General features: G+C 40.9%; 1 protein-coding gene across 2 annotated transcripts in view; it reads left to right on the top strand.

The window, feature by feature from the left end:
* sdccag8 (SHH signaling and ciliogenesis regulator sdccag8) overlaps positions 1 to 24819 on the top strand; it is a 47015-nt gene that overhangs the window by 12793 nt on the left and 9403 nt on the right. For both annotated transcript variants that reach the window (XM_042009818.1, XM_042009819.1), the window contains exons 14-16: positions 14413 to 14540; positions 18959 to 19067; positions 20302 to 20433. In XM_042009818.1, coding sequence (XP_041865752.1) covers positions 14413 to 14540; positions 18959 to 19067; positions 20302 to 20433 — 369 coding nt within the window. The remainder of the gene's footprint in view (positions 1 to 14412; positions 14541 to 18958; positions 19068 to 20301; positions 20434 to 24819) is intronic.

The following is a 24819-nucleotide window of genomic DNA, read 5'->3' as shown; positions in this document are numbered from 1 at the left end:
TCTTTCTGTTTTGATGATTAACTTTATTTGTTCTTTTGTGGTCATTTAGCTTAAACTGTTAGTTCCGGCTGGGTACTCAGTTATGTGCTGTAAAAATCACTAGACACTCTAAACTTTTTTTAAAAAGTGGCCTCCTGAGCACGAACATCTTTCCAGTCCTCTTGATTCTGCCTCATGTGAATATCCCGAAAGACCTCTAAGCCAGTTTAAGTAGTGCTGTTACAGTGCAATAATACACTTTATGTTTAATAAATACTGGTAATAAATACTAAAAATTGAATCAAATTTGTCTTTTTGTTTGCTTTTTCGGCTTTTTAGACAAAATATGTCCATGGCAAATATGCCATGGCAGGGGTTCATCAAGATGAGGTAATTAAGATGCTTTCTGATGCCTTAGATAATAGTGATTGTATAATTATATGATTTATGTAATTGTGGCAGGTCTAGTTCTCAGTGCAACATTTTAACTGTATTGGCTCAAACAGTCTGCAGCTTTTCTGTTTGATACTTCAACACTTTTACTTTTTTTAATCCGGTAGTTGATAATCTTTGGAAAAATACCTAAATTCAAGATTTTTATATAATCAGATGTGCATGCAGGCACTATATTCTTTATATCTCTTCACACGTTCCTGTCCAGCAACTCCTTGAACAGTTGAACAGTTCCCATGCCACAGCTTGGGAATAAGTGAGTTTGGGGTTTCTGGAAATGCCAAAGAGACACTGATTAATTGCACAGCCCTACTCAATGGATAGATTTTCTTCTTCATTGTCAGTTCTTCCACAACGCACTTCGTTCACTTCACTTGTCACCCCTGCAAACCATGAACTGTATGTTTTGGGAAAGTCTATCAAGCCATTTTCTCCCAAAGTATAATGATACTGCTATATCATAGCAGTGAAAGTTTTGATGCTGTAAATTCAGCAGAAGATGCTCTCAATATCAAAAGTATGAGGATTAATAAGCAGAACTGTAATCTGCCCATCCTGCGGGGCTGGAAACGGATAGAATAGACAGATCGCTGACTGTGAGACCTCAGGCAAGATGGAGGCAAATCTGTCGGCTACAACTGTTGTCACCCCAGCCAAGTGTGCCCTGGGACACTGGCCTACATACACACACTACTGCTGGAGGACAGAACGAAAGGGAAGAGCACCAGCTCTCTGTCATCCATCCACCACTCACTCTTCACCTGACTCTACATCTCTTGCCTTGCCTTTTATATACTACACATATAATCTTAAAAGCACGGTGTGTATATGCTCAGGCCGAGGATGAGGATGTCAGAGCATACAAGGGTTTGCTTGGGTTGGTGAGTTGACCAGTAACTTTCTGCATTTTAGAGTTTTACATGTGAATGTTGTGTAGTCTGTGTCCATGGATTTTTAACAAATAATTATTTGTCTAGAGATGTGTGTCATCTGGTCAACTTCGTGCCTTCACACACCCCTGCTGAGTGGGTGGCGGCATCAATGGCTTTACACTGTGCCCACTGCCCAGTAGGCACAGCTTTCATCCAACATGACAGAGCTGCCTCCTCCTTTCCCCTCATTCCTCTTTTAACGCTGTCACTCTTTTACCTGATTGATCCCTCCTTTTAGCTTTTCATCATTGCGATTTTTATTCTTCATATAGCTGCTCTTTGGCTTTCAGTCCAAGACTCCTCTTTGTAGGCACAGCAGTGCCAGGCCTTACTGGTAGTAGGATAGTTTCCCCAGTCTAATTGTAGTGGGAGATTGTCACAAAGACAAACAAGAGAAGAAGATAGGTGAAACTGGTGCAAGGTAGCAGTTAAGTGATAAGAGGGAGACTGTTAAAGTATCACTACGGGATGAGAGAAGAGAGGAGGAGTCTCCTTCAGACTTCTCCATACATGGGCTGACACTTTACCATTAGTTTCTGCAGCATTTGTTTTTAAGTAAGATGACAGCTGCTTTGAGTGCTACACTCAAATTAAACATAATTTGTAGTTTTGTGGCAGCTGAAAAAATGTTTATTTAACTTTGCACCAGGTAATAATGACCCTAAAAAGTCCAGAAATAATCCACAAGGAGGCTTTGTAAAGAGTGAGCCAAACCAAATGCACTGATTTACAAAAAAGAAAAAAACCCTTGATGTAATTTAAAATGGTGCAAAACAACTTATTCATGTTGATAATTAGAAATGTGACAAATATTTGATATGAAAAAAAAATTGAAACTGTGCCAACACAATTACAGTTCATTTAAATAAGTGGCTTCAGAGAAGTTGCCAGAAAGTGTAGGAAAAAATTAGGTGAGGAAGAAAGAAGGTAACAGTTTGCTGAGGAAGACTTGGGTCAGTTAGCAGAGTGAATTGGTTCTTATACCTTTCTGCTGGTTTGGCCTCTAAAATCACGAGTGGTTTGGAAGGGGAAGGTGTATTCAAACATTACTGGGAATGTCTCAGATGTGACGTAAATTCCAACACTTGGAGAGAACAATCCGTGCGGTTCAAACTTTCAGTTTAACTCCTTTCTCATTCTCTTTGCAAAAGACGCTATAAAATTGCAAGGAATAAGAGCTATTACACATATGCTATCAAAATATTAATGATGAGTAACCTGATTGAAATGATTCATTTTAATTTTATCATCGCTGAAATAGATTTGACCTTCAGCACTGCTGCATATGTCACCCACAACTATTCCTATAGAGTGCAAATTTGACACTGACGTTTATCCTGGGTTTCTGGATTGGGTGGGTAAGAGAGCATATTGTACGTATGCTGTGTTTATTAAAAAAAAAAAAAAAAATCACAGATGCCTGCTCTGCCGATCCGCTCTACTTGTGTTAAGACTATCAGTCATCTGTGCCAATTAAGATTTTTAAACTTGTCTGGCTCTGTTATGTGAGTAGATGGATGATGACAGAGGCCAATCAGCAGCTAATTACTTCAATCTTGAGGAACACGAGCTCCCACAGCAAATGTTGGTTTCTGAAAGGGTCGTGTCTATTTGTAGCTGTCGGTGTGTAAATGCCTACACTTATTTATGCGCACGGGGGTGTACAGATTTAAAATGATTGTCTATACATGTGTGCGTTGGTGATTGAGGACATATTATGTTCTACTTTAAACAGTTTCAGTTTTCTGCTTTTTTGGGCACAATTGGCTAACCACTGACCTTGGTGGCAGCGGGGGGGCTTTAGTGCTCCTTGAAGAAGAAAAGAGGCTTGGGCCGCCCGCTGTAAACAAAGTTGACTTGCCAACAGATGGATTGAATGACAGAGAGGCTAACTGAGCCAGGAGCGGGCCTGGCAGCATCGCACTGAGCAGAGAGGGAGGGAGACAGAGAGAAAGAGAGAGATAAGAGAGGGGGAGAGAGGTGGCCAACAGGAGAGGAGGTGTGAACAGGTGCAGGGCCGCTGAAGGAAGAACCAGCAGATGGAGAGAGACACAGCCAGTTTAGTTACAGGAAAAAAAGGGTGGGAGGGAAGGGAGGAGGGAAGAGATAGAAACAGTAGAAAAATAGATGGGTGCAGAGATGAGGATGCACTAGACAGAAAGATGGACATAGAGGTACAAATATGGACTGGGCAAAGAGTAAACAAGTGGTCAGGCTGCATCATGCTCTCTCTGAGTCTGATGTGTTTGCTTCATAAAGTGGAGCAGCGAGATGAAGGAAAGGTGTCAGAAGGAAAACGAGAGCAGAGTGATTGACTTGCATCACCCTGAGGTTTAATAAAAATGTGCTAAAACACATTGAGGTGCACGCAACAGAACATTGTGTTACACTGTGCGGTCTGCTGCACGAATTAATTCAGATGTTTATTGTGCGCAGCATCACAAATACGCTGCAGAGCAAATGTTCAATATGTCACTTTATTTTCACTGCCGTACGATTAGCTATTGTTGGCAGATCCAGTTAGAGGCCTACAAGGCCTCAACATATCGTCTCTTAGTCACACACACAAACGGAACACACTTACTCTGAGCAGAAAGCATCTTTATCATCCTGCACATCAAACTGTTGAATATTAATTTAGCCTGATTGATGCAGTCTATCACAGACAGCTGTGGATCCTCTGGAGTTTCTCCACATGAATGAATCATCGTATTTTAATAACAGGGTTGAAAACTATTAGTTCATAACTGCAAACCTTATCACATAAATGTGGCTGCTTAATAGATTTGGATCATTATCTCATTTGACTTTGGAAGGAAGCCGTTATATGTCTAATTTTAAGGGTAGTGATGTTGTGTACCTTTTATAGGTTGTGAAAAATTCTTATAACTATGAATTAATGGTACATAGTTCTAAGCTTTTCTACACACTTTACATTGTCTTCAAAAACTCTTCATGGCTGATCTGTATTTACAGTGATTTCACATTTTTAATCTGTTTATTATACAATATATTAACTTTATACAGTAGCAATGTAATATTGTTTAGCTTTATATTAATATTTAACATTGATGAGTATTACACAATGTAATTTGATATTTGACATTTCATATTTTACAGGCAGTCAAAAGTAAGTCATGTTTATGTGTCGGTGTGTTCACATATCTCTTACTTTTGTGTGTGTGTGTAACTAAGTGATACTGTGTTCACAGGAGAGTAAAGTCTGATTTTCCTTTGATCTGAACAGCAGTCAACAACAGTCCGATGTTGGCCACTCTCTCCGATTCCTCCAAGTCCACCGTCTGACTCCAATTTGTGCTCTTTCTCTAATAAACCGCAGCATTTGGTGATTCTGGCGTGGGATGCGGGCTGCACCATAGGGTGCAGCAAACTCTGCGCTTGGTCAGACCCTGGCACCCCACATCTAATGGGCAACAGCTTGAATAGTGCCCACTTAAGCAGGCAGTGTGGACTGGGCTTCCTCTTCTTTCTCATCACTCCAGCCAGCTAGCCAGCCAGCCACCGCCTCTGCCACCTCCCACTTACCCAGCAGCCACTGTACCTGGCTGCAGCCCCAGAGCCATTCCAGCCTACCTTAGGCCCTCTGGCCCATGCAGCTCTCGCCATACTTACCAAGCTGTCCTACAGTGCAGCGGGCCAGGCATATACAAACAGGCCCAGCTATCGGCTAACTGAACATTCTGTCTATTGCCTGCTAGGCCCAAACAGGAGTTCCTGCCACAGGCAGCATCCCAGACCCCATTCACCAATTAACTGGAAGGCAGATTATTGCCCAAGGAGAAGTATACAGCTCCAGCCCCACATATTCAGCCCCTGACGTTTGCTCCAGGGCTTGGCTCTCCACTGACATTTCTCCTTTTCTTTCTATTTTTATGCTTTAATTTGATCATGCCCATCAGCAGCCATTTTGTGGCTGCATTGTGAAAGTAAACACATTGCATTTGATTTGATACAAAATGGCGTAATAGAAGGAACATCATTTTGATTTTCCATCTTCAGGGTCTCCTCACTCCCACCTAAAAAATGAAGGCCTTTAGTCTTTAGCATAACCAACCAGATGCCAAATCTTTAGCTCTCAGGCTTTTTGCTTCTCTGTCTTTAGTTTTTGTCACCCTCCTCCTTGTCGCTACCACTCTAATGCTGACTGCTGGAACTTTCTGGCGGTCTCTCTGATGCTAATTGGTGGGTAAACAGGTCTGGTGTGAGCTCCCCCTCCATCCCGATTGCACACAAACGCACACACATAGACATACACAAATACACGGCCCCCTGGAACCTCCTGCAGGACCAAATGGCTGGCAGTGCCTGCCCGCCATCTCCCGCTGAGCCCTGGTGTGCGCTTTGGTGGCTCAGGCTGCTGTTCAAGCCCAGCGGGGGTTCATACACTCACACACTCATATGAGTACAGACACACTCAGTCTCCTTGTGTCCCCTGCACACCCGCCACCCGCTTTCACACCCCAGACAGCAGGACAGCAGGAGGACACACACACACACACGATGAACAGACAGACGCGGTCACTTTAGAGATGCAGGCCAAGCGCTGTAGGGGAGAAAAGTTTTCACTTAAACTGGAGAATTCTCTCTTCATTAGCGCCTTTGGACTTCAGGAAGAGTTCTGTTTATTTGTTCAGTGTTTTCTCCTCTCTTTGTAGTTTTTCTTTTCTTTCCTTCTTTGTCTGTTTCTCTGTTGTCTCAGTGCATTTGGACTTGGTTGAGTTGTAAAGTTGGATTCAACCAGGAACAAAATGTAGCCGTTCACAGTAGTTCTACCTTACCTGCAGGATTCAGAGGAATAGTGGATTAAAATGATTTGAATGCTACCAAACTTGTCAGCACTCCATTTGAACTGTGAACTAACAAAGTTTAAAACATTTCTATGTAAAATCTGTGCAAAAATAACTTGTGAGAAGATGTTCTGTGTATTTTTCTGCATTGGTACAAGCAGCACAACACTTTTTGGTCTTTAATTCTCAACCTGTCTGCAGTGGAGCAGTTTATGTTTTCATATCTGTGTATGTGAGCTGCAGACAGCTGCTGTATCACTCAGGGGTTGTCAAACTGACAGTGGCCTGACACATTTACCCTTCGACCCCCCGAGTCTTTCCTGTCATTGTCCTTTCTGTCCTTTCTTTCACTTCTCTTGTACAGTGTGAGCTCTCCTCCTGCTTCCTCTATCACCTCTGTGTTCAGCCATCAGTCTCTTTTTTCCACGTCACTGATCTCTCTCCACATGCTCAGCAATTGCTCCAGAAAGCAGTTGTTGAGGATGTCTGAATACTCAACCAGTCTTTTCCTCAGGTGGCTAGATTTTTTTGAAAACAGCATCTAAGTTCGCCGCAGGCCTATATTTGATCTTTTATATGTTTCTTGAATGTAATACATCAACCTTAATGTATACAAAAAAAAAAAACTCCATCCAAGCTCAAAACCTGTTCGGTGCACAAGGAACAGACCCTTAAATGTTTGAATTGTTTATAGCAGTGCTTCAGAAAATATATTTGTATTTTTATTTATGGCCAAAAAAAGAAAAAAAAAGAAAAAAAGAAATCAAAAGAGAAATTTAGTTCTAGATTTACTTTTTAAAGACCGAATTGTACTTTTAATAATGTGTTAAATGTGTTAGTTGCCACTCGCCACAGACTAAAAACACACTGTGAAGGATTTGGTAGCAGTCGTTTTTTTTTTTGTTTTTTTTAAGAGAAAAAAAATAATGTTCTACATAGATTGCAGGTACAGTGTCTTCTTCCCTTTAGATTTGAACAGCCAGACAGCTCAGTTTTAGTTTTAGTTTTCCTGAGGTTGACATGTAGATACTGTGATCTGGATATGATAGAAAGTTGGTATTTTTTTACTTTATGCCATGATAACATTTGGTTTCTTCACACTCTTGTTCTAACATGCATGCATCTGTAGGAAAGTAATGTTATATGGTAAAACCTTTTGTTTACATCAGGGTTCACCAACTCTGGACCTCGTGAGCCAGTGTCCTGCAGGTTTTCAATATATTCATGCTGCAACACACCTGGCTCAAATAATGGGTTGTTAAAAGGCTCATGTAGACCTTGACAACAAGCTGTTGGAGAACTATTTCATTTTTATCAACCGTACACATTAAAAACAACAAAATTTTAATAACTGGTGATTTTAACCTTTACATTGACAACAGTGGTGATTCCTATGCTAGCAAGTTTTTAAACATTTTGAATAGTATGTGTTTTAAACAGCATGTAACACAGCCTACTCACAACAGAGGTAGTAAAATTTGCAGCCACTTCATGAGGAAACGATATATTACTCATGAAGTGGCTGCAAATTTTATTGACATTTTAAACTGAACTCCTGCTCAGATCTTACCTGCATTGTGTGATTTTATTGTTAATCATTTTAACAATAAACTAAAATCAGTCACTTCAAACACCGTAAATCAAAAACACCATGGAGAAGCCAAGAAATAAATATGTTAAAAAGAAACTGCATGAGAGCAGAGAGGGAAGTGGAGAAAAACAAAACTAACAGTCCATCATGAAATTTTAAAGGAACAACTCAAAATCTGCAATATTTCAGTAAAACAGGCAAGAAAACTCTAGTATTCAAATCTCATTACAAATAATAAAAACAACCCAAAATTCCTTTTTTAAAACTATTGATCTATTAACAAACAGATTTTAACAAGCGCTGGGCTCTGCCTTCAGCCTTATGGCTGTGGTGTGGCCCCCAGTCTGTCCTGATGGGGGTGGTTGCTGCTGTTGGATATGGGTGGACTGGTGTGGATGGATCCCCATGACATTGATATTGTTTCCTCACAGCAGCATCATGCCCCATGCTTATCACTTTTATTTGTGGGGGGGGGGTTGCTTGGTGTGTGTGTGTGTGTGTATACATGCAACTGTGTGAAATATTTTAATGAGTGTTTTTATTATGTAATTCTACTTTGATGTATGTAAAGGCTTGTTTTATTTCTTTTTTTTACATGACAGAGTAACAAAACATTCTGTTAAACATCTTTTAACATTGGAGAGGTTGACATAAATTGACCTTGACATATGAGGGGCTATCGCGTATAAAATATAAGACAAATATATAAAACATAAGTGAACATAAATAAATAAGTAAATAAATAAACAAACATGGGGTGTGACAGTAGAAAACATGAGACAGTCATCAGTAAGGGAGCCTTCAGGAGTCATCCTGTTAGGTGGCTCTTATAGTAATGTAAGACCAAAATGGTCCCCAGACTGGTGCAATAGTGTTGTCCCTGCTACTTAATTTGTAGAGCATATACTCATATGAGGCCATTTTAACCATCAGGTTGACCCATTCCTTAACTAGTGGGTTTTTTGGAGTTTTCCAGTGCTTAAGGATAACCCTGGCTGCTACAGAGATCCCAATTATAACGGAAAACTTCCCTTTTGATACAATAGACATCCGTCCTCTATCACCAAGCAAACAGAGTCTTGGACAGAGTGGCACTGTTTCGCCCAACCAATCACCCAGGATTCGTACAATAATCAACCACAGGGGTCTTATAAATGGACATTCCCACAGACAATGTATCAGTGTACCTGCATTCTTTTGACATTTCCAGCGCATAGTCACTTTTAAGACCCATTCTGTTCAGTCTCACTGGTGTCCAGTAATATCTCTGCATAATTTTGTACTGTGTAAATTTACCTTTACATTCCCTTATGTATTTTCCAGTCTGTGAAACAATTTTCATCCATTCCTCATCGCCGAACACGCGCCCAATGTCCTTTTCCCACAAAACCTTTAAATTTTTACAGTCACTGCTGATGGCGTAGCTGATTGTTCTGTAAAAAGTGGAAGCGCGATGATGATCAGGTGGCCTTGCGAAGTAATCCAGAATGAGGTTTTCTTCATTTTGCTGTTTGAGTGACTTGACACAGTTCCTGATCTGCAGGTATTTCCAGAAATGTTCCTTTCCAGCCAGGTTGTATTTCTTCAGCAGTTCATTGTATGACATAAACACTCCACCATCATAGAGATTATCCAGCGTACATATACCATGGTTATGCCAGCCCTTCCAGTAAACTGGTGTTTTCCCAATGCTAATTAAAGGGTTTTGCCATGGGGAGGAATACAACTGTTTACTCTGTGACAACCCAAGCAACCTGTGCACTTTTGTCCAGACGTCCCGTGAGTGTAACATGACAGGGTTTGTAGTTCTACCCGCACTCTGAGAGAGACACTCAATAGGTGTGAATGGGGAGGATAAATATTTTTCAATAATAGTCCAATCCAATTCATACTGTCCCGTCCAAAGTTTAGCTAGTTTTGCCATCTCAAAAGAAATATAATATAATCTTGGATCCGGTAACCCCAAACCTCCCTTGTCTCTAGGTGCACATAATTTAGCCAGCTTAATTCTGTGTCTTTTCCTTTCCCACAGAAACTCCTTAATCAATGTGTGATATTGACTAAATATTACAGGGGGAACAATGACAGGCAGCCTCATTAAGGTATAATTGAACTGTGGAGACACAACCATTTTAAATTACATTCACCTTCCCCCAGTGTAAGTTTGATCTTTTCCCACTTGTCCAGGTTAGTCTTTATTTTTTGTAGAATCGGTTCAAAATTCAACACAGGCATTTTTTCTATTTCCCTGCTTATTGAAATTCCTAAATATTTCATTCCCCGAGGAATCCATTTAAAGCCAAATTTTGTCATTGTATTTCCATTGCAAAACCCCGTGATTGGCATGGCCTCAGATTTCGTCCAGTTAATTTTGTAACCTGAAACATTTGAGTATGATTGTATTGTTTCCATTAATGTGGTGTTGAGTAATCTGGGTCTTTTAACAGGACCAATATGTCATCTGCATACAGTAGCAATTTATGTTGTTTGCCACCCCCCTCTACGCCCCTTATGTCTGCGTTCGCCCTTATAGCAATAGCCAGCGGTTCCAGCGAGATGTTAAAAAGTAGAGGCGAAAGAGGGCAACCCTGCCTCGTGCCCCTTTTAAGACTGAAGAAGGGCGATATTACACCGTTGGTTATAACTGACGCCCTGGGGCTGTTATATAGTGTTTTAACCCATGTAATAAAGTGGTTATTAAACCCAAAATTTGACAGTGCCGCAAAAAGAAAATCCCACTGAACACGGTCAAGAGCCTTCGAGGGAAAGAGCAACCATTGGACCATTTTTTTCCCTGTTAATGCTAATTAGGTGTATCAATCTCCTCATGTTGTCTGTCGATGATCTATTTTTCATAAAGCCCACTTGGTCTGGGTGTATGATAACCGGTAATACTTTCTCTAAGCGAGTTGCTAAGATCTTAGTTAAAATCTTGCAGTCTACATTGAGTAAGCTAATGGGTCGGTAATTAGAGGGTTGCAAAGGGTCCTTATCCTTCTTTGGCAGAACAGATATCAGGGCTTCGCCAAAAGTAGGGGGTAGGGACTGTAAAGTATACACTTCATTATATACCTCCTTTAGCACTGGTACCAGGATGTCCAAGAATTGCTTATAATACTCAACGGGAAGCCCATCTAACCTGGGCGATTTCCCATTTTTCATACTAGATATGGATTTCCTAATTTCAGTCTCTGTCATAGCACCACCTAATAGGTCCGCCTGTACAGGAGTCAATTTAGGTAGATTCAAATTGGTAAAAAAAAAAAACTGTCATTTCTTCCTGTTTGGGATTTATGTCTGAGGTGTACAATGCCTCATAATATTGTTGTAAAACTTTATTAATTTCTTTGGTTGCCATCATTGTTGTACACCCTTTTCTAATGGCTGCAATTAAGTTGCTGGAATTCCGTTGTTTTAATTGTCTGGCCAGCAGTTTGCCCGTTTTTTCCCCTTCTTCATAAAAGGATGTCCCCAACCTAAATAAAGCGTATTCTACCTTCTTGTTATATTTTTCCTGAAGTTCAAATTTAAGTTTACAAATGTTCTGATATGACTGATCCGAAAAAATGTTGTGCCAGTTCCCTTTCGCGCACTCTAATTTGAGTCTCTAATTTTTTGATTTTGCCTATATCCTCCTTCTTCTTTTTAGATGCATATGCTATGATTTTCCCCCTAATGTATGCTTTTGATGCTTCCCATTCAGTCGACTTCTGTCGACACTGCCCGTATTTATGTCTAAAAAGGACAAAAGATCTTCTTTTATAGATGCCGTAAATGTCTCATCATGCAACAATGACGTATTTAGTCTCCATCTCCCTCTCTTCTCTGTGTTGTTATTTATATCGATCCCCAGCTCTATAGCTGCATGGTCAGACAGAGCTATTGCATTAATTTTGCAATACACAACTTGTTTAGTAATATTGTTTGATATCAAGAACATGTCAATTCTCGAGTAGGATTTATGACAGTGTGAGAAAAAAGTATACTCTCTTTCGCGTGGATTTGTTAGCCGCCAGATATCTACAAGACCGTTATCCTCACTTAACATATGAATTGCGGCCTTGTCTTTAGGCACTAATGGACTGGTAAACACGCTTCGATCAATAAAGGCGTCCCAGACCTGATTAAAGTCTCCTGCAAGGATAATATCCCCCTCCATGTCCCCCAGTATTTTATTTACCTCATGAAAGAAATTGGGGTTCCCAATAGTTGGCACATAAATGTTACACAGTATAATATTGCTACCATTTATGTTGGCCTGAAGACAAATCATTCTACCCTCACTATCTTTCATTTGTTTAATTAAAGTAAAGTTGAGATTCTTGTGTATCAATATAGCGACCCCATTACGTCTGCTGGAGAAGGAGCTATGAAAAACATGCCCCACCCATCCAAATTTCAATTTCGTAGCTTCTTCTGCTCTGAAATGAGACTCTTGAATGAATGCAATATCTGCTTTGTGATGCTTAAGATACGCCATTATCTTCCCTCTCTTAGCAGGACTTCCACACCCCTTTATATTCCAACTTATAATTCTAATACATTTTGTAACCATAAAAAGAAAGTAATAACCATACTGCAATAGCCCCAGTCGAAAATAACAAAGTAAAAGCCACTCTCTATCACAGATTTCTTTGACATGTCTACGTTTCCTTTAGAACAAACATATATGCAAAAATAAGAACAAAAACTAAACTTAAAGTGTCCCCCCGAAACTTCAAGAGGGCCTTTTGGCCACTTCTTGGCCGAAAGAACAACAAAAATAAACAGGTAAAATGAAAAAGACATAGAACAGGTTATGGTCCGCGGGGTGCGCCCCGACCCAGCCAAAGACGTGCTCCCTCGGCAACTCGTTGCCAGGCAACAGACCGAGCCAGCTCAGCACTCACCCGCAAAGAGGTCTTCATACTGTCCACCCGTCCCATAGTTGTCATTAGAGATGGGATTTATGGCTCTTTGAAGGGAGCCGGATCTTGAGGATCCGTTCCTTCCAAAGAGCCATTCAAAAGACTGGCTCGTTCATTTTTGTTTTTTGTTTTTTTTCTTTTAAAGATTGCAGGGTAACTCATATTTATAAAGGGAATAATCAGTGGTAGTGATTATATGGTAAAATTTAAATTAAAACTGGCACACCCCACTAATATAGACTCTGTTGGTGGGAATTATCTTGAAATATTGGTTATTATATTTAAGTTGGCTTGTGTTTCCATGGTTACCGTAGCCCCATATCCCCATACTTAACAAGACTTTGTGGCACAAATAAAACTGAGCTGGCTACAATTAGCTTCCACGCAAAATTGACTGACTTGAAAGATAGGCTTTTCTGGCAAATATTGCACTTTGCCTTACCTTGGCTTTCAACAGAAAAGTGCATCCAAATGCTGCTCCGTTTGCGCATCTTATTGGAGAGTTTTTTTTGTTTTGTTTTGTTTTTTTGTTTTCTTTTTTCCCCCCGAGTTCGGCAATGCTCATTAATTAATCCCCTTTTGTACCGTAGTGTTTACTTCGTTGTTCCCGCATTACCTTTAGCTCCACCCTAGAGCTGCTCTGCGATGCATTCAGGTGAATTGAGCATGTCGGAAATCAGACTTCCATGTCACATTGCGTGGGCAATTTGTATATAAAAATGAACGGATCTCAAACGAACGGCTCACTACTGTGACTCGATTCTCATCGGTCATTTACCAGAGCCGTTCAAAAGAATCGATTCGTTCATGAACGTCACATCTCTAGTTGTCATCGGTCCTGCGGACGAATATTATCCCGTAAGTCGTTCACCCGTTTTGAAAGTGTCTGTTAATGAAGTTTTCCGCCTCCTCAGCGCTCGTGAAGCGATGTGCCTTGCCCTTCCACGTAAATCTCAACGTAGCAGGGAAAGCCAGTGTGTATCTCACGTTCTCCAGGTGGGAGATACGGGTCTCCGCCTCCTCCATTCTCGCCTGTAGTCCGTTCACTGAGTCCTTCAGTTCCACAATGGTTTCTTTTATTGTTATTATGTCTGCAGCCAGTCCTTTCAGCATACCATTCATTCCGGCAACTTCGGCGAAGATCTTTTCAAGACTTGCTGTCTGTTCGGCACATTTGTTGGGCGTCCCCTCCTCCTTAGCAGCTAGCTTGTTGCGGGTGGCCATGCGGCTAGCGTCTTTGAAATATTTCGATGTGGTCGTCATTCTTACACGGCCAAAACAGACAAGGAACGTGGTCAAGTTATGTCCGAGATAACAATTAGCTCAGAAGAGACGGGTGGTTATTAAAGAAAAACCTCAAATTAGTGGCGGGTGGTCAGAGCTCTTCTACGGTGCCGCCATCTCGCTCGGCACACCCACGTGACTCCGGCTTGTTTTATTTTTAATATGCATACATGTTTTTAAGCATGTAAAGCACTTTGTGTTGCCTTTGGCATGAAAAGTGCTTTGTAAATAAAGTTTGATTTGATTTGAACCAGATGTGTTGTAGCAGGGACACAGGGAAAACCTGCAGCACACTGGCTTAAGAGGTCCGGAGTTGCTAAACCCTGGTTTATATTATACTACCAGAAATTAACATTAAAAATCGCCATATAAGATCATGACAAAATTATGTTTTTACTACTGTTGAGGCTGTATGGCATCATTAATGATTGTTTTAATGTCTTGATTCTTTTCCCCAGACGGGACAAAGAGTGTGCAGAGCGAGTTCATGCAGAGGAAATGGCTTCTGTGACTGCTTCAGCGCGGGAAACGGAGAAAGAGCTGGTTGCGATGCTACAGCAAAGAGAGGCTCAGCACCTGGAGAGAAGTCAGTGCTTCAATATGCCACAGCAACGTTGGGTTTGGATTCAACAGTGGTCTATTTTACAAGTTATACTTCCCTGTGATGCAACTTACAGTATCTTCTTCTTACCTATTGGAGATTTTTGACCGTTTTTTTTTTGTTTTGTTTTTCCCTCGCTCCACTAAAGCCTCATTGTTATTTCTGTTATAGTTCAAGTGTTCCACAATAATAAATCATAACCTCCCCACTGCTGCTGTAGCTTTCAAAGACAATGAAAAAACAAGATAAAGTCAGTTACTAATGAATGCACCATTAAATACTAAATATAGATCAAGTGAATATAGATATAAGTAATCATAGATGATTATAGGGCAGGTGGACTGTGTGAGCGAATCTTCCAATATGGCTGTGTTTGAAGGTTTTTAGCAAGAAGCCACAGACACAAATCTCCACATGGCTACATGGAACATTACACATCAGTTTTACTGGAGGTGCTGCAGCACTCATGTAGAGCTGTTGTACAAAAAGTAGAATTTTAATGACTTTACTTCCAACTCCTAATTTAGTTCTTCTGTTTATAATCTAAGTCTAATAATAATTTGATAATAAGCAGTGGTTGGGATGTTGCGTGTCTAAAGTTTTGTGGGGAATTTGACGAACTGCCTCTTCCCAGTTACTGGGCTAAAAACCAAAATGGTGTTTGACTTTGAAAATAAACCTGTCACAGTAATACTAAGAGAAATTTATCGATTGAAAGATGTAAAAATATTAGAAGTTAGGCACCTTGAAATAAACAGTTAGTTGCTCTGATTCTCCTGTGAGAAGTTCCAGTTAAGCCACAGCAAGAAAAGAAAAAAAAAACATGACACATTTAGACTGCAACATTCAAACCTCTAATGGTGGAAAATAGAGTGAAAAACTGATGGAAATATGTTGTTTCTGATAGTTAATAACTGAGGTTATCCAAAGCATATGATGAGCTGATAGTGTGTTAATTGTGGCAGCCTTCATACTGGCCTGCCAGGGGAGAGTTTGACTTGAACAGGTCAGAAAAACAACTGGACCAGGGTCAGATAGACAGCTGCTATGCTGGGAGGGTCTTAAACACTTCTTTAAGGATAATTCCTCAAAGCGCACTTTATCTGGAACAGGATCTTGAACTTGCATCTTTCAGATGAAGGATCCCCACCCCAACAACACACACGAACACAGCTCATCTCAGCTGAGTTGAAGTGACCTCAAAAAGAGCAGAACAAAGAAAACAGGAGCAGAGTGGAAGCTTTAAGAAGAGAAAAGAGTAGCAGGACGGAGCAGAGGGAAGGTGATGGGAGCAGCACAGAGAGACACAGCTCAGAGCTCCATGTCTGTCTGCACAGCAGAGCTGCTGCTGCTAACACATCTGTTGCACCATCTGGATCCCCCCATACCCACCACCCGCCCTCCACCACTCTCCCTCCCTTTACTCTTCTATCTTTTTATTTACCTGTGGTTCCCTTAAACAACCAGGGAGCCTGCTGGTACGCAGAACAAAGATTGAGGGTATAGAGGGAAGAATTGATAGAGGGGGGGTAAACAAAGAGTTTCTTTCTGGCGCGTGTCGACAGCACACATGTTGTCTAAAGAGAGCTGACATCAGAGCACAGCAGGAAACTGGATGGGGAGGGGATAGAGGGGTGGACGTCCTTTAGTAACTCGCATCACTTCCTCTCCCCGTGCAACCCAACAGACGAGCTGGATAATTAGCTTTCTTGCTCTCCAAATCCCGCCTCTCTGTCCATCCGTTTGTCCTTCCATCCATCCGTCCATCCCCCTCTCCCTTCTTCTCCGCTCCCTCCCACCTTTTTTTTTCAGAAATTCTTTTTCATGTTTCTTTTTTTGAGTAAATGTGTGCAGAGCAGCCCCTAGATAATATCAGATATTTGTTTCTGTCCATCCCTCCCTCCCTCCCTGCCACGCTCCTTCCCTCCATCCCTCCTCCCTCCCTCATTTTTCCTCTGTTTGTTTCCAGTGCCAGTTCTGCTGTGTTTCTGTGTCCCAGGGTTCTTTTTGGCCTACGCATGGCCAGACGCATTCAAAGCCTGTTCAGCTAATTACCATTCTTCATACAACTTTTCCAGCACTGACCAAACTTTGTTGAGTGTATGTGTGTGTGCACGCCCGTGAGTTTGTGCAATTTAGTTTAACAGTTGAATGCTCTGTAGCATCCAATTTCTGCTCTCTGTGCATGCTTTGTGGCAGTCATTTAATAACAGACATATAGAGTGGGATTAAATAGGAAGTGAACTTCTTCAGAAGCAAAGAACCAACCTTTCCATCTATTTTAGTCATGATTTGTATAATTTAACATTTTAATTATAAATCTTTGGGAAAACAGAGTATTGTCTTGAGTGAAGGGTCAGTTTTCAACCTGCAGGTAAATATTAGTTATCATAAAGAACAGAGATTTTTCATCTTCTCTTTTACGAATTCCTAAACACAATATCAGCTGTATGCAACCAAAACTCTGAGGTACTTTTCAAAGACTTAAAGTCCTTGGTGTTTTTGGTAATGGTAACAGCATGCTGGAGCAGGTGGGTCCTTCCCTCAATCCAAATCCATTGTTATATTTAAAAGAGTAGACATATGTTGGAGAGCTGAACGTGGACCATTTCAAAGGAACGATGAAAGCCCACTGTTGGATTGTTCAGAAAGAGGGGCCCCCCATGTGTGGATGAGGACGTGGCAGGAAGGGTGGAAAGGAGAAAGAAAGTACTTTCAAACAACAATCCACCTCCTTTTACCCTTCTCACACACTTTATGTTTCCATTCTGTCTTATGTGTTCGACTCCTCTGTGTTCGACTGTTTTTCTCTGTGCGTCTCCTCCCGTTGTTTAAACACGTTTGATTTCAATGTGAATGTTGACAAAGGCATATTTGGAAATGCGTTCAAAGAGACATATGCATCTTACTTGCTTTTGTTTTGTCACAAAAGGTTTGCGTGCTCTCCTCTGTCCATAAGGTAGATGCTGTTCTCGGATGTGACCGTTTGATTTTAGGTTATACTTCCAGAAATGGCCTCTCATTGAGGGTTTATCATTAAATATGACTAAAATAAAACCCTGGGGCAGTAACACAATGCAAATTTTTTCTTTTTTGTTCAAGTAATTTAGAGACACTCACTAGCAACTTTAAGTACACCTTGATAGACCTGGGTTGGATACTCTTTTACCTTAAGACCTAGCTTAATTTTTGGTGTCATAGATTCCACAAGATGTTAGAAACATTTCTCAGAGGTTTTGCTCCATATTGACATGACGGCATCACACAGTTGCTGCACATCCATGATGAGAATCTCCCGTTCCACCACATCTCAAAGGTGCTCTCTTGGATTGGGATCTGGTGACTATGGAGACAACTGGAGTACAGTGAACTCACTGTCATGTTCAAGAAAACAGTTTGAGATGATCTGAGCTTTGTGATATGGTGCATTATCCTGCTGGAAGCAGCCATCAGAAGACGGTACACTGTGGTTATAAAGGGATGGACATGGTCAGCAACAATACTCAGGTAGACTGTGGTGTTTCATGCTTGGTTCGTACTAAGGGGTCCAAAGTATGCAATGAAAAATATATGATACCACCACTAGTCTGAACCATTGATGCAAGGCAGGGTGGATCCATGCTTTTATGTGTTTACTCCAAATTCTGACCCTACCATCTGAATGTGGCAGCTGAATGTTGCAGACCAGGCCACATTTTTCAGTCTTTATTGTTCAGTTTTGGTGAGTCTGTATAAATTGTAGCCTCAGTTTCCTGTTCTTAGCTGACATGAGTGATACCAGTGTAGTCTTCTGCTGCTGTAGCCCATCTGCTTCATGTTTTGATGTGTGTTATTTTATTCCATAGTTCTAAATAGTCATTATCTGAGTTCCTATTACCTTTCTAGCATCTCCAACCTGTCCATTCTCCTCTGGCGTCTGACATCAACGAAACATTTTGGGTCAGAAAACTGCTGCTCACTGGATATTTTCTCCTTTTAGAGCCATTCTCTGTAAACCCAAGACATGGTTGTGTATGAAAATCCCAGCAGATCAGCAGTTTCTGCAACACTCAGACCAGCCCATCTGGCACCAACAACCATGCCACGTTCAAAGTCCCTTAAATCTCCTTTCTTCCCCATTCTGATGCTCAGTTTGAACTTCAGCGTACATTACCCTTGACCATGTCTGCACGCTTAAATTCATTGAGTTGTTATCATGTGATTGGTTGATTAGTGTTAACAAGCAATTGAACAGGTGTACCTAATGAAGTGGCTGGTGAGTGTACTTAAAATTGATGCAGGTATGAGACTTAAAAGTACTAAACTGAGATGAGAAATTGCTGCAGCTGCCTCTGGATCTGCTCTTTAAAGTGGTGGTTAACCTCAAAGTAACATCAGCTTTCCTATATGTTTTTTTTTTCCAGTTGGAGAAGCGGATAAACTCCTGAGTTCCCAGAATTCCCTGATTAAGAAGCTGAAAGAGGAGTGCTGTAGACTGGTGACCGACCTGGAGTATATGGCAACAAGTAAAAGGCCAGTATTTACTCATGAACATTCAGTTCCTGAATTATGCCACTTTTTTTTCCCCACCCCTTCATATTTAGCTTCTTAACAGTTTGTTCCCTCTGTGCTTTATTCCCTCTGTCTGTTGGACATCCATGTCATCATTTCACAAAGCGTCATCCATCCAGGCTGTTCAGCAGAACATGTCAACATACTACAAACTGCTTTCCAGTCTGACCCGTTTTCTTGTTAACCTGATGCTACAGTAGTCACAGCAGGCCTGTACAGCTCTCCATCTGGGCTGCCTGTGTGTGTGCATGTATGTGTGCATCTGAGTACTCGTGTGTGTTTATGTGTACATGAGAGTGACCCTGGGCCCAGTGTCCTGTCAGCTGTTGGAGCTGTGCTTCACATTAGTCACATGACAGCCTCCAATCTGGCCCTGCCATACCGCACTGGCCTCACCAGCCACAGGGAACATGCACCCAACACACAGACACACAAACCACTCTTTTTTTTTTCTTCTCATGAAACAAACTACTATACATGTACAGCATTTACAATGTACTGGTGTAGTTTTTTTTATGTTAAGGAGATAGCACACACATGCTGACACGTTTGGTCTGAAGCCTCATGCCTTACATCTGGAGTCCAGGTCCGGTGTAGTGGTTAAAGACCTGCTGAACGGCTTCAGCCAGGTTGAGTGAGATTACACTGTAACAGCTAAAGAAAGAGGAGCAAGAAATCTGATGGGTTAGTTTCTGTTGTAGGTTTGTTGATGTCTTAAGCAGTGTTCATGTAGATGGGAACCTCCTTTTTTGTTTTATGAACCCTGCATTTCCTGCCAGATGTTTCCACAGTTGCTGTCAAATTAAGACAAATTCTGAGATGGTGCAAAAATGTACATTTTGCAACAGGTAATCGTGTCTCATTGCAGACTACATTAATAACCTATTTATCTGTCTGTCTGTCTGTCTGTCTACATATACATACATACATACATACATAATGTTAGTAAATAATCCCAGAAGTTATATTTAGTGTGAAAACTGTGACGAACTCCTTCAAAAGCAGCATTTGACTCATCTTGACAAGGATTTCACCTCTTCTATTTTATGCATTTAATTATGGTGATATTATTAAATGTTTAAAAGTTTTAACAAAACAATGTTTGTGTTTATTTGGAAAGTGTACGCATGCAGGATAAATTGGATTTTTTCATTAATACTGTCATTTTTGTTTGTGTATGTATGTATGTGTGCAGACGTAAAGTGGAGCAGCTGACACTGGAGAAGCAATATTTGGAGGAGACGGTGAAGAGACTGAGAGCTCGCTGCACCAACTTGGAGGAACAGTGTGTCCAGCACGGACACATGCACCAGCGCATGAAGGACAGGTGCGCAAACACACATCCACACAAACTGCACAGAGGAAGTCATTTACCATCATCTTTTCTGGGTGCATTTAAGCCCTTGTTAGGAAATTTTTAATTCCTCACTCAGGATAAAAGCTTTTTTTTTTTTTTTTTTTTTTTTTTGCCATTTGTGTTTCAAAAAGTGTTCTGATTTTTTTTTTACAGTTTTCTGTACAATCTGTTCTCAGCTAATCTCCATGTCTTACATTTAATTTGAATGAAAAATGTGAATTCAGTTTACTGTATAGAGGTAGTATTGTTTTAATTCATCATGTTTTTTTTGTTTTTTTTTTAAATCAAGAGCTTTTTCTTGAATAAATGCCTAGGTCAGGGGTGCCCAGCTCCGGTCCTCAGGTTTTTGATGTGTCCCTGCTCCAAAACCACCTGACTAAAACTGATGAGTCATTGTGCAAAACTTAATAGGCTGTTGGATCTATTTCATTTGAGTCAAGTGTGTTGAAGAAGGAAACATTGGAAAATCTGCAGGACAGCGGCCCTCGAGGATCGACTTTGGATACCCCTGGCCTAGAAAATAGTTTTTACCTAAATGGTTTATCTGTACCATATTCAAATACATTTTTAACAGTTCTGCATGTGCAGAAAAAGCACCAATGTCCTAAAAGTTATTTGTATTTCTGTTTCAATGAATTCTGATCTTAAGTGCTTTTATGAGAAACAGTGATCTGATGGGTCTTGAAGTCTAAACTAAGTCTATCTTTTAGGTAAAGAAATCTCTCTGATGCTCTCTCTTACTTCTGCCAGCCTTAAAGACACTGAACATTTACTCTGAAATGAGCGAGATTTTAAGATATTTATTAATCAAAAGCTTTTTTTTAATCAAATGCAATCAGTGTTGACATTTTAAAGCTTTTTTAAATAAAAAGAACTGATTGGTCAATGGGAGAAAATAAATGCGGATATCTTAGTAGATGTTGGTTCAAGCTTCATGGCTATGAATATGTGTTGAGATAGAAAGTTGCAGTTAAACTTCTCTCATCGCTGGTTTATGCGTGTGTTTACATGTGTGTGTGTGCGATTCGGGGGTCTCTAACTTCTGAGCGTGGAGCCCAGTTGGTGTGTGTCTCCACAGGACGCCTGGCATACAGCCTGGCTCTGCCAGTGTGGGCGAGGGTGTGTGGGTGTTGTTGCCCCACTCTGCAGGATCTCTACCCCAGTGCTCCACCACCACCACTTCCACTTTCCGCTCTCACACAACCTAACACACACACGCTCACCCTTCTCTCCTGCTCCATCAGTGACACTACATATTGTCTTCCACCCACCGGTGTTAACCTACCGACAGTCAGACGCTGCCAAAAAAAACAAAGTTTACCAAGTCACAGCTGTCTCCTGGGTGTGTGTGACTGTTTTTGTGTGTTTTAGAGAAAGAAAAAAACAATCTAAGTTGTCACCGAGTGCGAAGTATGAATATTCTGTATGTTTCTGCGCATATGTTGTGCTGGTATTTCTGTGTGTGTGTGGTTAGCTATTGCATGCTCTCACGAGGGTAAGCAGAGTTGGATTCTGGCTGCCAAAAGTGGATTGGCTGGGAAGTTGGCACCTAACTTCTCTCTTCTCCCAACTGATCCACGATAATCACTCTTGGCATTTACAGAGTTTTATTTTCTGCTTTGACACTTAGTTTGTTGATGAATCCTCCTGATATTTAAAAAAACCCCTCCAAGTTTAGCACAAGAGGAGGTCACTTTAGGAGTAAAAGTTGAGCCGCTTGACCACATTTTTGAGAAGATTTTTGTCCAGTCTAAGCTGCAAATATGTTTAATTTATATATAATTGTTATGAGGATGTTATAATAGTAAGGTAATAATATGACTGGTTGCTGTTCACATTGTGGCTGGTGCTTTAATCACCTCATTATATGTTCCTTTTATTTAGTTTACACTTACACAGTAATCTGATTTTTATTTGTTTATCAAAGCTTGCAGCTCTGGATGTTAGGAAACAGGCCTGAACTTTGAGATGTCTATTCTGTGTGTGTTTTTTAGCAGCTTTATTTGTACACATAGGCACCTATAAACCAATATGTTGTATGATTTTTCTAGCACTCATGATCACAGTTTTCTGAATGTGTGTGTGTGTGTGTGTGTGTGTGTGTGTGTCCATACATTGAGTATATGTTGGTCCCGGCCTGCTCTGATTGCTCGGCAGGCGCCCTGCACGTCGCTTGGGGGTTAAGGTGTATGTGTTAACAAGCTGGTGTAAGTGGGTTCAATATCCAGCGCCCCACCCCTCCCCACAGCCTCTCCATCAGCCTGCAATCTGTGCTGCGAAGTGCGGCAACAGCGCACCACGCACAAAACATTTGGAAAATCAGCTTGATTTATTTTTACATGGGCAAAGCTGATTGCCAAACTACACAGGGGTTTTCGCACACAATGTTTTCCTGCACCAGTTAATTATTTATTTCACTATTTCTGTGTTGTTGCCTTTTTTCCCTTGGAACAGAGGGTGGAGAGATGGAGCAGGACAGCAGAGAGTTAGACTAGATGCAAAGCCAGTTTCTGAAAATGATTCATTTTAAAGACTTTTTGTTTGGTTTGTCACGAGTGCTTCAGTTATACAGATAACACTTTAGTTTAGATCTAAATTTAATAAACTAATGTTTTACACATGTCAGCAGAACTGTTTTTTATATAATTTTTCTTTAAATTCTTTAAATTTAATATTTATAAATGAATACGACTGGTTACTGCTATTTCTTTTTTAAATATTAATTCAAGAACTTATAATCAAGCAAAAATCTATGTGCTCATGGTGAGAAACATGTTGGTAGAAATGCAAAATACAAATGTTTGTAAAAAAAAATAAAATTTTTTAATTTAACTACATTACTAAAAGAAGAAAATTTAACACATTTAGTATAATAACATTCAGGTCGAGACAGAAATAAGAGAATCATGTTTGTATAGATTTGGGAGGGAAGGCTGCTTGGCGTGTGTGTGTGTGTGCATGCGCGTGTATGTGCGTGCGGCTGTGTGAAATATTTTGATTGTTTCTATTATTATGTATTCCCACTTTGTTTTGTTTTATATGCATACATGTTTTTAATCATGTAAAGCACTTTGTGTTGCCTGTGGCATGAAAGGTGCTTTATAAATAAAGTTTAATTTGATGATTTGATTTGATAATATGCAGGTTGCTCTGACTGTCGTGTACTTTGCAGTATTTTGGGATTTTTTAGGAAATAATTCTCAGCACACATTTTGAAAAAAAATGCAAATAATAAAAAGTTCTTCTGCATGTGTTTAAACTAATTTACATTAGCAAAATTATGGATTTTTATCTATTTATTTTCAGTTTGATGTGAAATATGAAAAAAAAGCTCTTGCTGTTTTAAGTTTTGCTTCTAGATAGTCAGACGTGACTGTCCTCCCCTCTGCCCTCTGTTTGCTTCCCTCTCTTCTTTTCCACTTTCCCTAACTTTCCTCCTCTCTCCTCCTCCTCCTCCCCTCTGCCTTCTGTACTGAACACCATGCAACCTTTTCTCACCTCACAGCTGTTCGCAGGCTGTTTCACCAATTATCACTACGCATGTACTCACTTAGGTCACATACACAGACTCACACACACGTAGCAGATCAGCATCACACCAACACTTACTTAAGCACACATAGTGACAGCGGAGTGTGTTTGCCAGGTCTGCGGGTTTGTGTAGAGGTGTGTGTGTGTGTTCGTGCTGGCTTTTTAAGGAGAGTGGCAACATATACGCAGATGTGTCCGTAGATCCACAGGCTTCACTCGGCCATATGGCCCCCGCAACGAAAGATGGCGCTTACGTCTGGAGGAGAGCAAAAGAAGGGAGGGGACGGATGGCGTGAAGGATGACGGAGGGATGGAGGGCCATGTGTGGCATAAGCTGTGCAAGCAGTTGTTGAAGTATGTATGCCTGTGGATGTGTGTGCGTGCTTGCACCAGAGGCTCCAGGAGATTGGTTAATGGAACAAATGGTCGCGACGGGCCGGGGAAGAAGGAACAGGCTTCCTGCTACCGCGGGCGGACAGCAAGCCTCAGGCGAGGGCTGCTTCATCTGGGCTCTTGCCACACACACACACACAGACACACAAACACACCCTCTGTGCTCTCCTGATCTCTCCCAAACACACAGTGTGCTGCCATGCCCCAGAAGCAAAAGGACGCTCCTCGAAAAACTTTTCATTTGCAAATGAAGTTGGCAGAGGCGAGTCAGAAGAAAACAGGGCGGCTCTCGTTTGTCTCATCTGTGCATGTGCGTATGTGTGTGTGCATCTGTGTGTGATGAGCTGCGACTGTTTACGTGATCTGAGAGGTTCAGAGAAACAGAGTGATGATGAAAGAGTGAGATGAGGAGGTAAAGACAAAGAAGGCAGC

This window comes from Melanotaenia boesemani, chromosome 16 (genome assembly GCF_017639745.1).
Source record: "Melanotaenia boesemani isolate fMelBoe1 chromosome 16, fMelBoe1.pri, whole genome shotgun sequence".
NCBI lineage: Eukaryota > Metazoa > Chordata > Actinopteri > Atheriniformes > Melanotaeniidae > Melanotaenia > Melanotaenia boesemani.
This window is presented reverse-complemented; position numbering and strand designations above follow the sequence as displayed.